This window comes from Tympanuchus pallidicinctus, unplaced genomic scaffold (assembly GCF_026119805.1).
Source record: "Tympanuchus pallidicinctus isolate F22 unplaced genomic scaffold, pur_lepc_1.0 scaffold15, whole genome shotgun sequence".
Classification (NCBI taxonomy): Eukaryota; Metazoa; Chordata; class Aves; order Galliformes; family Phasianidae; genus Tympanuchus; species Tympanuchus pallidicinctus.
Window position 1 is genome coordinate 30,481,578 of NW_026294669.1, and position 14,123 is coordinate 30,495,700.

At 36.8% G+C, this 14,123-nt stretch overlaps 1 protein-coding gene across 1 annotated transcript in view; it reads left to right on the top strand.

Annotated features, from left to right (window-relative positions):
• The window catches only part of CALCRL (calcitonin receptor like receptor), a 62,989-nt gene that overhangs the window by 28,116 nt on the left and 20,750 nt on the right, over window positions 1–14,123 (top strand). Inside the window, exons 2-6 of the mRNA XM_052676482.1 lie at window positions 5,105–5,204; window positions 6,211–6,355; window positions 7,758–7,868; window positions 8,727–8,839; window positions 9,813–9,904. Coding sequence (XP_052532442.1) covers window positions 5,154–5,204; window positions 6,211–6,355; window positions 7,758–7,868; window positions 8,727–8,839; window positions 9,813–9,904 — 512 coding nt within the window. The 5' untranslated portion in view covers window positions 5,105–5,153. The remainder of the gene's footprint in view (window positions 1–5,104; window positions 5,205–6,210; window positions 6,356–7,757; window positions 7,869–8,726; window positions 8,840–9,812; window positions 9,905–14,123) is intronic.

The following is a 14,123-nucleotide window of genomic DNA, read 5'->3' on the forward strand; positions in this document are numbered from 1 at the left end:
AGCTAATTTTGTACTTGCTGTAAGCCTCTAAGTGGGCCTTGAAACACGCCGTATGTGTTCATTTCTAGGACCACACATACAGTTCATACATTTCTTCTTTTAGTTCACGAGAGGAGAGTAAATGCTGTCATACTACTTGGTAGTAAAAAACTGTTGGAAAGGAAGATAGAAAGAGGGAGAAAAGTTAGTGCGTGGAACAAAGGATTTGACATTTATATAAGATGTCTCCGTGTGTGTGAGAAGTGATGCGAGTCTGGAGAATGAAAAGTAATGAAAAGTTGAAAGAAACCGGGTTTGTTGCACATGGAGTTTGTTTTCTATATTATATTTTGTGGTGATGCAGTGAATATTGCACATCTTTTCATAGTTATCAGCCCACTTGGGGACATCTTTAATAGGCCTGGAAGCATTTTTTTTTGTTGTTCTGCAAATGAAGGGATCTCAGTTGATCCTTGTATGCGCTGCTGCATTTCTAAGGCAAGCTTTTGTAGTACTGCATATTTCTGATGCTGCCCATTACCAGCCAGTGGTACGCACAGTGATCTGTCCCAGCCCTCTGAAGGAGTTCAGAATGGTACTGGAAGCATTTCTGTTTTTACTTCTGTTAATCTGTTTTCCATGATGCGACCGTATCTGATTTGAAGAGTGGTGGTCACGCAAGTATCAAAGAATAAGTTCAGCAATAGTAATTCTGTAAGCACTGCCTTACAGCACTTCTGCCAGCATTCACAGGACAGGATTCACAGGTCCTATCAGTGCTTTAAATCGGTATGTGTAAATTAAATTTTGTTTATTGCAAAGTACAGCAACTTATGGATTTCAGTGTATGTAAATGTGGTTGGTTTTTTTTAAACAAACTGAATAAACAGTGCAGTTGAGGTCTGTAGGAAGCTGTGAAGAGCTAGTGCTTCTGTGCTGTAGAAGTAGTCTTAGAGAACCATCTTTCAGTTTCCTGTCTCACCTGTTTTAGGAGTCTGCAACTGCTGATGCTTGGGTCTTAGTTAAAAGCACCAGTAGGGAGCAAGGAATTCTAATGTCATGAAACTGTTCTACCCAGTGTTCAGTACATTTGTTCTGTGGCCATTATTTTTTAGTTTCCTTCATTATCCCCATAATTATTAGGAGGATGGAGAAATTCCTACACATATAGGTGTGAACTGTTGTCTAATGCCATCAGAGCAGTTTGGTCCAAAAATTAGGAGAAGTCCCTTCAGAAATAAAAGAGCATTTTACCTGGTAAGGAGGATTTCCAAATTGCCCTGAATCGGCCTCTGTGCAAGCTTGGAGGTAGTTCACTTTCAGGACTAACATAATTCACATAATTCCACAAAAGCCATTACACTTAGAAAAAAAACAAGAGTCTTTTCCCCCTAAACTTATGTGACCAGAGAAGTAAGTGATTCTGTAGCTCTGCTTGGGGCTCCTGGAATTTCCCAACAGTGCAATACAGCAATTCACATTAGGGATGCTTGGAAAGAGTTGGACATTTTCCAACTTGTTTTTTTTTGGCTGTACCTTGGGCTGAAAGAACCAAACCCTACCTGAGGGAATGAAATACTTTGAACTGTATCCCTATCTCTAAAAAGAACCAGAAATAACAAAATACCCGGTCTGAGAGTGCTAGCCCCAAGAAAGTAAGGAGTGCTAGAATAACAGGAAGAGGGTGTGTTTTTTTTTTGTCAAGAAATAGCCATTTGCACTGCCACTTTCAGCAGAGAGGAAGGATATATACATCTATGTTTGCACGTTCAACTTCAGTGTTGCAATGTTGCAGCATCGTTGCAAGCTAATGGAATTTTTACTGGAAAATTTTTCTCAGGAGAGTCACAGATTACCAGACAATTTGTGGAATACCCTTGTGCAGTGTATGAATGTAGGCACAATAATGTCAGTAACTCTCTCCTATCTCAGACATACAGAGATGCATTTTGACTTCAAGTCAAGCTAAAGGGCAGGTGCTTAAGGTAAAAGCCTGTGTATTTTCTTGATGTATTAAATGCAGTCAGATGATTGAAGTTCAAAAAAATCCTTATTTTTTCACTTGTTAATTTATGGGTTTTTTTACCCTTTTGCTGTATGATTGAAATGGGAAGTGTCTGGAACTCAGCAAGGGTGACATTTATTCTTGGGAGAGTGGGAAAAGATTAAAAGTAGAAATAGCTGATGAGGCAGGACGGATGGCTGTGCAAAGAAAGTAGGAGGAAGAGAAACGTGAACATCTGCTAAAGCTGTACCAGTGACCCTTTTGGCTACGTTGCAGTTCCTTTTGAATTCGTTATTCAATAGATGTCACCGCTATCACTGAGAAACACAGCATGCTCCTGTGCTTTCTCTTTTGGCAATTGTAATGGAGACAAAAAGTTCTTATTTTTGCTGTTGCTTTTGCTGTTATTTTTGTTTGCTTGGTTTGGTTTATTTCATACTTTCTGTGTGGGATTGGCTTCTTTTTCTTTATTTTTTTTTTCCCCGTTTTCATTTTTTTGTGCTCCCCTGATGTTTTGGCAACATGCATTAAGAAAAAAAAAGAAATTTTAGAGATAGGAATTGCTATTGAAATTTGCCCTTCTCATCCCACTGATGGTCTTTTACTGGGAAAACAGGCCAGGCACCAGAACCGTTAGTTCTGAGGTTGTGCCCCCTGGCTTACAGTGAGTGGCGCTGAAGGATGCTGCATAGATTCCTGCCACCTTTTCCCACAGGTTAACTTCCATTACACTCAAAGTTAATCTTGGTCTAATAAAAATGTCCACTTTTCCCCACAGTAGAATCGTTGAAGATGTGTAAGAGTAGAACAGCGCCTTGGGAAGCATTATTATTATTTAAAGAAATCTAACAGTGGGTTCTTCTATTATTAACTTCTGTGCCTTGTGCATCTCATGCTCCCAATTATGAGAGTCCTGAAAATTGTATTAGTTTCTGAGCTCATAAAAACAGATGCTATATAAAAACAACCTTACTTTGTCCAGAGAACTGTCCTGCTACCTCATTCAGTAACTGAGTATACTGCTGTCCATTGCTAAGAAAGATTTTAATCTTGCTGTGAAAGTGCTTGTCCTATCCAACTGAAATAAACTTTGAATGAATTCATCTGATGATGAAAGAAATGCTTTGCTGAAGTCCGACATGATTTGCTGAAATAGGCATCTGAACGATCCTGCATTTTGTAATTAAATCCAATAGTAATATTTGGGAAGATAATGCTTTTTTCCCCTCTATGTATAAGTTTTTGTATTTTCAAGTTAGTAATTGCAAGGAATAAGTAGAAAGCATTGTGAAAATAATAGACTTAATCTTTTATCACTTGGGGAGAATTAATAACGTAATGCTGGATGCTGGAGTATTTGAAAGGAATTGTCTACAGAACCACTAGATACAGACTCTTAAAGGAACTGATCCAAAGGGTGACTTTTTATATTGTGAAACAGAAACAGTCATGAACTGTGAAGAAACACAGATGAGTTTTGCTGCTGTTCGTACGATATCATATACGTAAAGAAATATAAGTAAGGTTAATCAAGGGCCATATCTAATCTTAATTTCAAATTTCTCATCCACTGTCTCTTGTAGCAAAAGGATTTTTGGAACTATTGTGGGAAAAATTATTTTGAACTTCTTCACGTGCAAAAAAACAAAGAAATATAAAATAACGATCGCTATGTTCTACTCGATTGCTTTCTTTGTTCTGTGAACATTCTGTATGGCTTTTAAACCTCTGCAGATGTGCTTTCACATGTCTTGGAGAGAGCAGGGAACAATTAGAGTATTTCTTTACATCCAAGTAGTTCATTTTGATTTTCTTAGAATGCCGGTGTTCTGGTTCTTTCTCTCCCAGGTAAATAGGCACAACTAAAAATGTCATAAGAATTTTATCAGGTTTGAATTACTGTACCCCTTTCCCAATTATCACATACAATTGAAACCATATCATGCCATTACTAATATGGGTGTCTCCATCTGTATTTTCTATTCACTTGGTGTTCAGTCATTAAACATGGATATTTAGATGTTTTTAATTAACAATGTGTTTAGTAACAAAGACCAAAAAGCTGCCGTACTGTGTGACAAATGGTGATTTCTGCAATTAGCACTTCACTGTAGTTCTCATCAGATGTGGATTTTCTGAAGAACTGTTGGATTGCATTGCAAAAATATTTTGTGTGTGTCAGTTGGTCTTCCTATTAATCTTTTAAAAAAACTTCAAAACAGCATATTTGAAATCCAGTGCTCCACTGAATTACCTGGGCAATTTCCAGCAATCAGTATTAGAGGCTTGCATGCCAGCAATAAAAATAGACGGAGGATCACTGATACAGTCTTGCTCTGGATTAAAATGGGGCAGCAGTAACTGAATTTAAAACAGGTTTCTTGTATTTCTATCAAGATTTAGTCTGTACAGCCTACAAAATGCTGTTTATTGAATTACAGTTAAGAAGACTCAGTGCCACTGTATTGGCAAAGTAGGTGCAGAACGCTTGCTTTTTGTGAATGAGATGTTCTAGAAGTATTATCTTTTTGTAAAATTCTCTGTGCTGGGCAATGTTCTATCGCTTGTTTCTTGTGCACCACCTGTAGGATGTGATGCTGGATAGGAAAAAAAAATCCAAAAACAAGCACAAGTATCATCGCAGGTCAAATGTGCCTTGAGTCAGGAGGAAGGTTTGCATGAAGATATTCGGACAGCAGCAGCCCTCTTGCTTCAGTAGCAGTTCAATCTTTGATTTAAGTAGGCAACTCAGATCTTGGCCGTTGGGACCTGTTAATTGCTGTCTGTCTGTTAGAGTTGATATCAGCTACCAAATTGAGATAAACCCTCTGAAGAAGTGGTATTAGTTGAGGCCATGTGTGGGCCCTTCCTGCCTGAACTGTGAGAGATGGATGTGCTGGTGCAGGCAAGATCTGGGTGCTGGAATTTGCTATGGTGAACTGAATACATTTTCTTCATGTGATATTGTGCATCTCCATGTAGGTCAAAAGACACTAGGTGGAATAAAAATTGGGTGGACCTCCACTGACTTGTTCTACTGCATAGAGAAAATGTGAAGTCATTCATCAGTTGTTGCTTTCACGAAATAACTTTTTTTTCCTATATTTTTTTCTATGGCAGTTTGCATTAATTCAATCACAACATAAAATACACTGCGTCAGAAATAAAAATGACAAAAAACTGGATCACATTCTTGCTGTTCTTCCTCTCGGTTACTTTGGTGAGTTTTATCATTTTTTGTTTTTAAAATCAGTATCATTTGAGCAAGGCTGTACAGAATACCATAGGAATTTTTATTTTTCTATAAGGTAATGATGTATTCAAATACAGTTTCTGCAGAGCAGGATTACTATCTGTCTCATGTCTTCCTTTTATTAACAGTACTAAAGGAACAGTAATAGTAATTGCCTCTGTTGAACCAAATGTATCTTTTGCTAGCATAGAAGTTTATGGTAACAGGTGACATGTGCTGTGTAATTTCATGGAAGAGTGGGTAAGACTTATCGCACAGATTCAAAGGAAATCCTAGGGACTTTTAATTTCTTTGCTTTCATGAGAAAGATACAGGATTTCTATCTGCAGGTGTTTTATTTTCCATGAAGCTTAGCTGATTCAGGTAAAACTTGCTGCTTCTTTAAAAATGTAGTTGAAAGTTTAAGATTGACTTTTGTGTGTGTGCAAGTTTTGTTTTGAAAAACTACTGCAGTGGATTTCATGTCATTTGAACACTTCTCTGTATTCTGAAGATTGACTGCTTCACAAGACCATAGATAAATGAGACAGCGTATAAGCTAATCAAATGCTTTGACTGTGTGGGCAGCCTTTTCATGAAGGATCATTTTGTTTCTGATCCAAATGCCTCTTAAAAGAATACAAATATCATGTACTGTACTGTATGTTGAAAAAGCTGTCTATGCACTTGTGATTGTTTCCATGCTGTCTCTGCATTTTTTAATTATTTTTTATGAATCTTGCAGATATTGATTCCAAATGCTCAATCAGGTGATATTTGCCAAGATTCGGTAATAAGAATTGTTAAATAAGCCAGAAAAACACAATATCAGATTATCAGTAGTAAGATTTGAAGATCACTTTGCTTCAGTAAAATTATATTTCAAATGCATTATTTTAAGATTTTGAAATTTTATTATCTGCTGGTATGTGAGTCGTAGTTTCCAAATTGGTTGAAAAAAGATGACTTGCTAAAAAAGTCTTTTTCCTCCTAGTTATTTGCCACTGCTATTCCATCTGAAGGTCATCAGAATATGACAGAGGACTTCGGTCAACTGAGTTTTACACGGAATAAAATTATGACAGCACAGTATGAATGCTACCAGAAAATTATGCAAGATCCCATTCATAGGAAAGAAGGTAGAGTTTACTTTCTCCTAAGATTTTCCAAAGGGAAGTGCCCAACATTAATTAAAGTAATTCAGGATCCTGAGCCTTTATTTATTTTCATGTCATGTCTTGGTAGCAATCATTCTTTCAGGCTTTTTGTACAGTTTTTTAGAAACAACATTAAAGTAATATGATGTATATCACCTGTCACAAATCTTTTATTTTTGATAAGAAAATGTTAAAGGAATATTCAGATTTTAAAAATTGCGACTGTTTCTGCATTATAATTTCTGAAAATGTTAACTGGTTCTGGGGAGAAGAGGCAATTGCACTCTTTCACAAAATGTTTTTTTCTCTTCTGAGATGTTTCTTTGAGGAAAACAAATGTCTGGAAGCCAGAAATGGATATGGGAGTGTTTATGTAGAAGCTTATGTAGAGGCCAGGGCACCACAACTTCAGAACAATATGGACAAATTGGAAAATGTCCAGATCAGGAGTAGAGGAAGTATGGTGTTTGAATCTTCACCATAGTTTGAGGAGCAGGGAGAAGGTGGTATTATTTTTTTGAATAGAAGACTGAAGGAAGACAGAAAAAATATTTTTCCAATCTGTGGTCAGTCCTTCTGCATGTGTTCTGGGAAAGAAATTTGTTATAAAGCCCCAGCTGATTCTCAAAGGAAGTTTATTTTAGGTGTTCTAAAACAGATCTACACTGAGTACAGTGAGGGATTAAAACAGGCTCTTGAGGGACTCCGCAACATCCCTGACCTTGAATGGACAAATAGCTGCAGGTTCATCTCTGAGGAAGAGAAACAGTGGCTGCCTCCCAGATAGGCTTTCTGATTGTTTCTAGGATACCATTTAGTTTTCGGTGAGCTAATAAACACACATATAGCTTAGGTATACATTCAAAATGTAAATAAATTCAATAAAAGGGTCTTGGCAATATTGTAGAACCATAGAACGACTTGGATTGGAAGGGACCTTTAAAGATAATCAACCCCCTGTCGGGGCAGATAAGATTCAGAGATCTTTGTTGTGCATTTTTTGGTTTGAATTGGTTTGCTTTGCTTTGCCCAGAGAATATTACCCTGCCGTGCTCTAGATCTCATGTGTTTTATGAGAGTTGTAGGCATAGATAATTTAGTATAGTTGTGATAATTTAGTGTAGTTGTATGTACAGTTGTAGGGATAGATAATTTAAAGAGGAATGGTAACGGATTTTAAAATGTATTCTGAGAAATATACCTAAAAGGAGGTGTTTCTATTACATGAAATATTAACTGCTGGTTAATTTTAAGTTTCCATTTTTATCTTTACGAAGCAAAGTGTGCAAATGAGAAACTTACCTTGTCCAGTGTTATACCTTATGTTTGAAAGACTGCTATGAAGGAAGAGTTATTTTATTACCAGTTGTCCACTTGTTTCTAGGTCCTTACTGTAACCGGACGTGGGATGGCTGGCTGTGCTGGAGTGATGTTGCTGCAGGAACTGTATCAGTACAGCATTGTCCTGACTACTTCCAAGATTTCAATCCATCAGGTAAGTGTGTGCATGGGCTTTCTACATAAACGTATTGCTTAATGAAAGGAGTTTTTGGGTGCTTGATGCCTACTCTTTGCCTTACTCAAGCCACTAATGCATCAGAATTTCAGTAGCTTCAAATGCATTATTTGCACTTCACCTTTATCACAGGAAAGTGGAGAGCTTAGCTCTTGGTGCTGAGCTTTACCTTCTGAGAGGAAAGCAGAAATGTAATATTTTTTTTACCTCAATTTGGCAGCCGAAGTTAACAAGTGTTTCTCCCACAAGTGATTCTTTTCCAGTAAGCTGAACTTTGCCACTGTGTGAGCATGTGGAAAATGTCATAGACTTCCACTCTTGTCAGCTTCTGCTGCATTTGCTATTTCCCAAGGTCTTCTGGTGCCCATTTCTATTTGATTTAATCATTATGTGGTCCTGGAAATTCTCCAGTCTGATTCTAGAGTGGTTTCTCTATTGATGTTTTCCTGCCTGTTCAATTTACAGTGGTAGGATGTTAGACTTCCATTTATATCTTGCATGTTGAAGTAGCCATTTAAGTATCCTTGTCACTTCATCTGGTAGTTCTGTAACAGCTTGATATATTTTGATTGTATTTTGTAGAGGGGAAATGTATTTGTTTGGTTTTCTTTTTTTTTTTAAGAAAAAACACATCATTAGTTGCCCTTGCCAAGCAAAAGCAATGGCCTCTGGTTTCTCAAGTAACAAGCAACGTCTCTCTAGTCATATTAATAAAGCTGTCATTTGTTTGCCAATCTTTTTCGTGGAACACGAGGATCAGGAAGTAGAACTTCACTGCTGACTGTTGTTGTTTTTGCCTTGTTTCTTTTTCTTTTCAACTACTCTGACTGCCTGTAGAAAAAGTTACAAAGATCTGTGATCCAAGTGGGAACTGGTTTAGACACCCAGAAAGCAACAGGACATGGACAAACTACACCCAGTGTAATATCTATACGCACGAAAAAGTGAAGGTAGGAAAGGAATCAATGCATGTCACCAGTCTCAAGAAACTCATCTGTGAAGCTTGAAAAATTCTGGCATACGCAGACAGTGTCTCATCTAATAATTCTTAAAGCTTTACCTGTAATCTGTTTATGTGATTACACAAGTCTGCAGCCTTTCAAACATTAAATGGGACTAATAGGTTGAATGGATGTCTACAGTATCAATTGTATGAGCTCATGTATGCAGGCTGTGATTCCTTCTTACACAATCTAGATAACTATGTTTTATCATGGTAATATAAGGTTTAACCTAAATATCTTTCTTTTTTTTCTGCGTAAGATGATGATTTTTGCAATTGAAAACAAAAAAAGCAAATTTGTAAGGCAGGTTCCATAATTGAAAGCAGAATTTTGTTATTGGTAGAATTGAAACTATTAATTCAAGTAATTGATGGTAACATCTTGTACGTATGCCTAACATAACTTTACCACTTCTTCATTATTATTTTGCTCTCCATCTAGCTTTTCATAATACTATAATTTGGTTGCAGATTTATTTGATTTTTCCATTTAGTCTTTGATAGTTCGGAATCATTGTTAATTTTTTTTCATTCTTAAAACAAACATTGGTACAAAGAAAATATCTTTCTAAGAGGAAAAAATTATGGGAGGAAAAAATGCACGTTCATATGTGCAACACATTATTTCCTTTAAGAGATGTTTGATAGATGAATCCAATCTCAGATGGGAGTGCACTGAGCACTGTAGCAGAAATGACCAAGAGAGAATTTCAAGTGTTTTAAATGAATCTGGTTTTTGCCTAACAGAAAGCGATTTTAGTAAGATGATTTGCAGGATTCTGAATTGGCTCATTATCAGTAAAGTTTTTATTTTCTGAATCCCATTACAGTCATTTTGTAAGTAGAGAGATGTATAAGCATGTTCTTCCTTAATAATTCTGCATGAATCACATGTGCTTCGTTTTATTCTTCTGTTGCAGACTGCTCTGAATTTGTATTATTTGGCCATCATAGGACATGGTCTTTCAATTGCCTCACTTCTGATTTCTCTTGGCATATTCTTTTACTTTAAGTAAGTACACTTAAAATTTTTTACCAAATATTAGTGCTTCCCACAATGCTGGTTTCAGTGTTTTTGAAACACAGGCCTTCCCAGTAAATCAGATGGAGCAACAAGGTGGAAAAAAAATCAGTATATTGGTTTGGCATTGAACATGCTGTTATAATAAAATTTTAGGTTTCTTTCCTCAGGAACCTAGAATTCCCGATCTGCAAATTAAAAATTGTAGCAGATGTTGGAAATGGGGAAAATGGCACTTAGAAAACACACCCAACTACTAAACAAGCATTTCTGATGGAGAAGGGTTGCTTATGTTTGTTTGTTTTTAATTATAACTTAAGATGTGGATATGTCAAGCCTGGGTCATACTAAAGAGTAAATGGAAACCAAAATACTTACGGTATATAAGTCACACACATGCTGTAAACATGGCATGTAAGTCACATTCTGAAGTGAATAGCCACATACAATAAATTGTGAAGAAAATAAAGCTAAAAGCAACATTAGGAATGACAACTATAAACATAATCTTAATTTTCCTTATTCATTGTATTATTTTTCTGAGAGTTCTGTTCTGTCCACTCTTTAGCAGTTACTCTGTCATCTTGCAAGCAAGCCTGAGTAGTGTGTTGCCAACGTAACCAATTTCATAACTTGGAGTATAGCGTGTGGGTCTTAAAAAATTGTCTGCTTCAGACTTTACTCACTTTTTTTTGTGTTTGTAAGATGATGAGGCTTAGTAGAAAGCTGAAACCAGTGTCACTGCAGGGTTGCCACATGAGCAGAGCTGAGGCGAAGCGCAGCGCTGTCAATGACGAGCTGTTCTCTGCCAAATGCTGCATTGCGTGGTGTCGGCTCTCCTTGTTAACTGGCACTCCTTTAATCATTTCTGCATCTGTTCTTCATTGGAAAAGGTGGATTTGCTCTATGATAGACGGATCCACTTTGCAATCTTAGCTGTTTCTCATCACTGTACCCTTCCATTTCACTCCATCTTTTTTTTTTTTCTTTTTTTTTCCCCTAATACGTAAATAGGAGTAGCACCTACATCAATAATTGCTGGGCATTTCAGATTTTGCTTTTCTCTTATTCCTGACTTTGAGTTGATTTGGTAGGGGGTAGTAGATACCTGCTAAAAATTTTTCCTTTTTTGTCAGATCTGGCAGAAGGTAGTGTTTCCAATTTAGTTATGCATTATTTGCCCAAGTTCTGGAACAGCACTGCAATAAATTCCTTACAGAATGTTTCAAGTTTATAGCTCCTCTTTTTGAAATGCATTTTAAATGATTTTTTAGCTGTTTCTGACTACTTTTCGTATTTCCAAATTCACTTTCCCTCCACAAAATTCAAATTTTACATGGTCCCAAGTCCCTATAGGTTTGATTTCTTGCATTAAAAAATACAGTGCCTTTATTGTGAACCTCATAATAAAGTTCAACAGATGAAAAAATCTCACATGGTAGAAAAAAATGCATTGCCATAAATTTGTAAGGTAAAAGCAAAAAGCTTTTGAATACGATTTTAAAAGCTCAAAGACAGCGAATTTTTCTGTGCTACAAATGCAAACCGAGCCAATTTTATCTTAGTTTGTGGCAGTTCCTACAGAAGAAGGTGGTTTGCTTCACTGCCATCACAACTGTTACATTTGTCATACACTCCAGGAACTTTTTTCTCCCTTTTTGTAGAGGGATCCTCTGTCTTCAGAGAAGCACATGGAATTAATCTAGACTCAAACACCACAACTTCTAGACTGTGGTTATGTTGGGATGTAAAAGGAAATTACAGAATTTAAAGGAAACTAAAGAAAGTTCTCTACAAGTTATTCTCTTGGGATGTGCAGTTCCTCTAAAGTATTTTTAGTACCAGAAGGATATTTAAGGATCTAGATTAATACCAGGATGTATTATGTATCAGCTGAAGCTTGTGTAATTATTCATAGCTTCTTAACAGGTGGACTTTCTTCTTTTTTTTTTATGCTATTGTGTGGGGAAGCCTATGAATTTATTCTCTTAGGCTGTTTCCAGAAAACATTTGCTGGCTTGCTGACCATTGCAGTATCTTCAGGTTTAATTAGAGAAGTGGGATATTTCTTCATAGGAAAAATCACAGCTTTTTTTTTTTTTTTTTTTCCCAAAAATCTTCAGCTTTTCCAACTATCAATTACTTGATTTTCACTGATTTTTTTTTTTCATATTATTACAGTTCTGTGCATTTTATTTTCAATTTCAATTTTTTTTCTTCAGAAAACTATCATTGGAAATATCAGTTCAATTTGTGACTTGTGCTCCTCAAGTGGATTTTTGTTTTGAAATGGGTTATACAAACTTGGAACTCCAGTCTTTCTACTGGAGAAATCATCAGTGAAGACAAGAGTAGTGATTTGCAGTGACTCTCCTTTCTCGTTCTGTTACATACTCAAAATTGTGCATAATTTCATAGATTACTTTTCTTTAAAAAGTTGTATGGTTATTTTCATAAAGAAGGAAAAGTGAGTTAACAGAAAACCTAAAAGAGCAGGGCATTGAGAAAAAGAAAAAAATCTGGAACAAAGGAGAAGCTGTTGATGAAGCATCACCCAGTGATCTGACAGCGCTTGCAGAGGCGACCAACACTGAACTTAGTGTGGACAAACACTGGATAAGAGAGATGGAAAGATAGTGGGGTTCCTAAATCACTTTAAGTTCACCTAAGCATAAAGGCTAATTCCCCTTGGGTGTATATATGGATCTCACTTTTTTTTTGAATAGAAATGAGAAAATGACATCTTTTTTTCTTCTCGAAATAATTTTTCCTCAGTGCCAAGACATACAGAAGTGAAATTAAAAATACATAATTATACTACATAAAAGTACATAACAGGAGGGTTTTGTTGTTGTTTTTTATTTTGTGCCACGTGGGGTAAAGCATTCAATGGTAGGTCATCTGAATGGTGATCATCAGTATGAGAATTAGATGACTAAAGGACATAGTGTCACTAAGAAAAACAGTCAGAAGAAGGAAATAGGAAGGATAACAGAAAAGGGAGGGGCAGGGAGTGTAATGAAGAAATGCCTTTATTACCAAAAGCAAATTTCATTTTTAAATGTCAGCAGTCTTGCTTTCTTGCTTCTTGTCCGGTGATCCTTTCAATCCTTTTCTGCATGGGTGGAGGTGGGTGTGGATGGGTGTGTTTGCATATTCAACAGGAACAGCTGCTGGATGACCCCGGGAGATGGCCCCGTTAGTTGTACGTGCTTTTCCTTGCCTCTGCACTGAATCTTAACAATAAGCAGACAGGCTTCCAGAGTTCTTCAGGACTTGTTTATACAAAACTGTTAGCTGGAATCCAGTGCTCCTTTCCTTCTTGCTATATGAACCGTATAGGAAAAAAGTGCAGAGATATATATATTCAAAGAATATAAAAACTAAGCATATTTTTATAATCAAACTTCATGTGTTGTTTAAACACACAAAGATTAAAAACAACATTAGAAACAAAAGTATTTGTAAAGCCTAATGAAATATACTTTTTCACTTAATTTATATCCGTATGTGTGCTTTCCTCAGTCAGATAAAGCTTGGATACTAGAAGATGGTTTAGGATCAGAGTTGATCTGTGTGCCACACTGTATGGCAGCACTGGTTTCTAGAGAGTTTTCTCTGACCTACATTTGAGGACATGAGGCTGGAAATGCCTTACAGCTCCAAGGTGTGACTTGCAGAAACTCCAATTTTGTTTGGTGTTTGTTTGAGAAAATCAGTTTCTTTGGAAAACGTGAATGAACAGCACTCCTATCTCTGCAATGACACTGTTAGATCTGCTTTTTTTTTTTTTCTTTAGAGTGATGGGTAAGCAGAAATCCGCTATTCCTATGCTCAGTGTTGGGTATAATTTAGAATCACAGAATCATAGATCGTAGAATCCTTACAGTAGGAAGGGACCTGTGAAGACCATCTAGTCCAACTCCCCTGCAGCTACATCAGGTTGCCCAGAGCCTGATTCAGCCTCGCCTTGAAAGTCTCCAGAGATGGGGCATCAACCACCTCTCTGGGCAACCTGTTCCACTGCCTCACCACCTCCACTGTAAAAGATTTTTTCCTTACATTTCAACCTAAGTCTACCCTCTTTGAGTCTCAAACCATTTCCCCCTTCCCTTTACTCTGCACTGGCAGCCAAAGCGGCTGGCTATTGCAAGCCCACCAAGATGCCTCAGCACTGCAGTATTGCTACATTTAGGGGGGAATTCTGTCT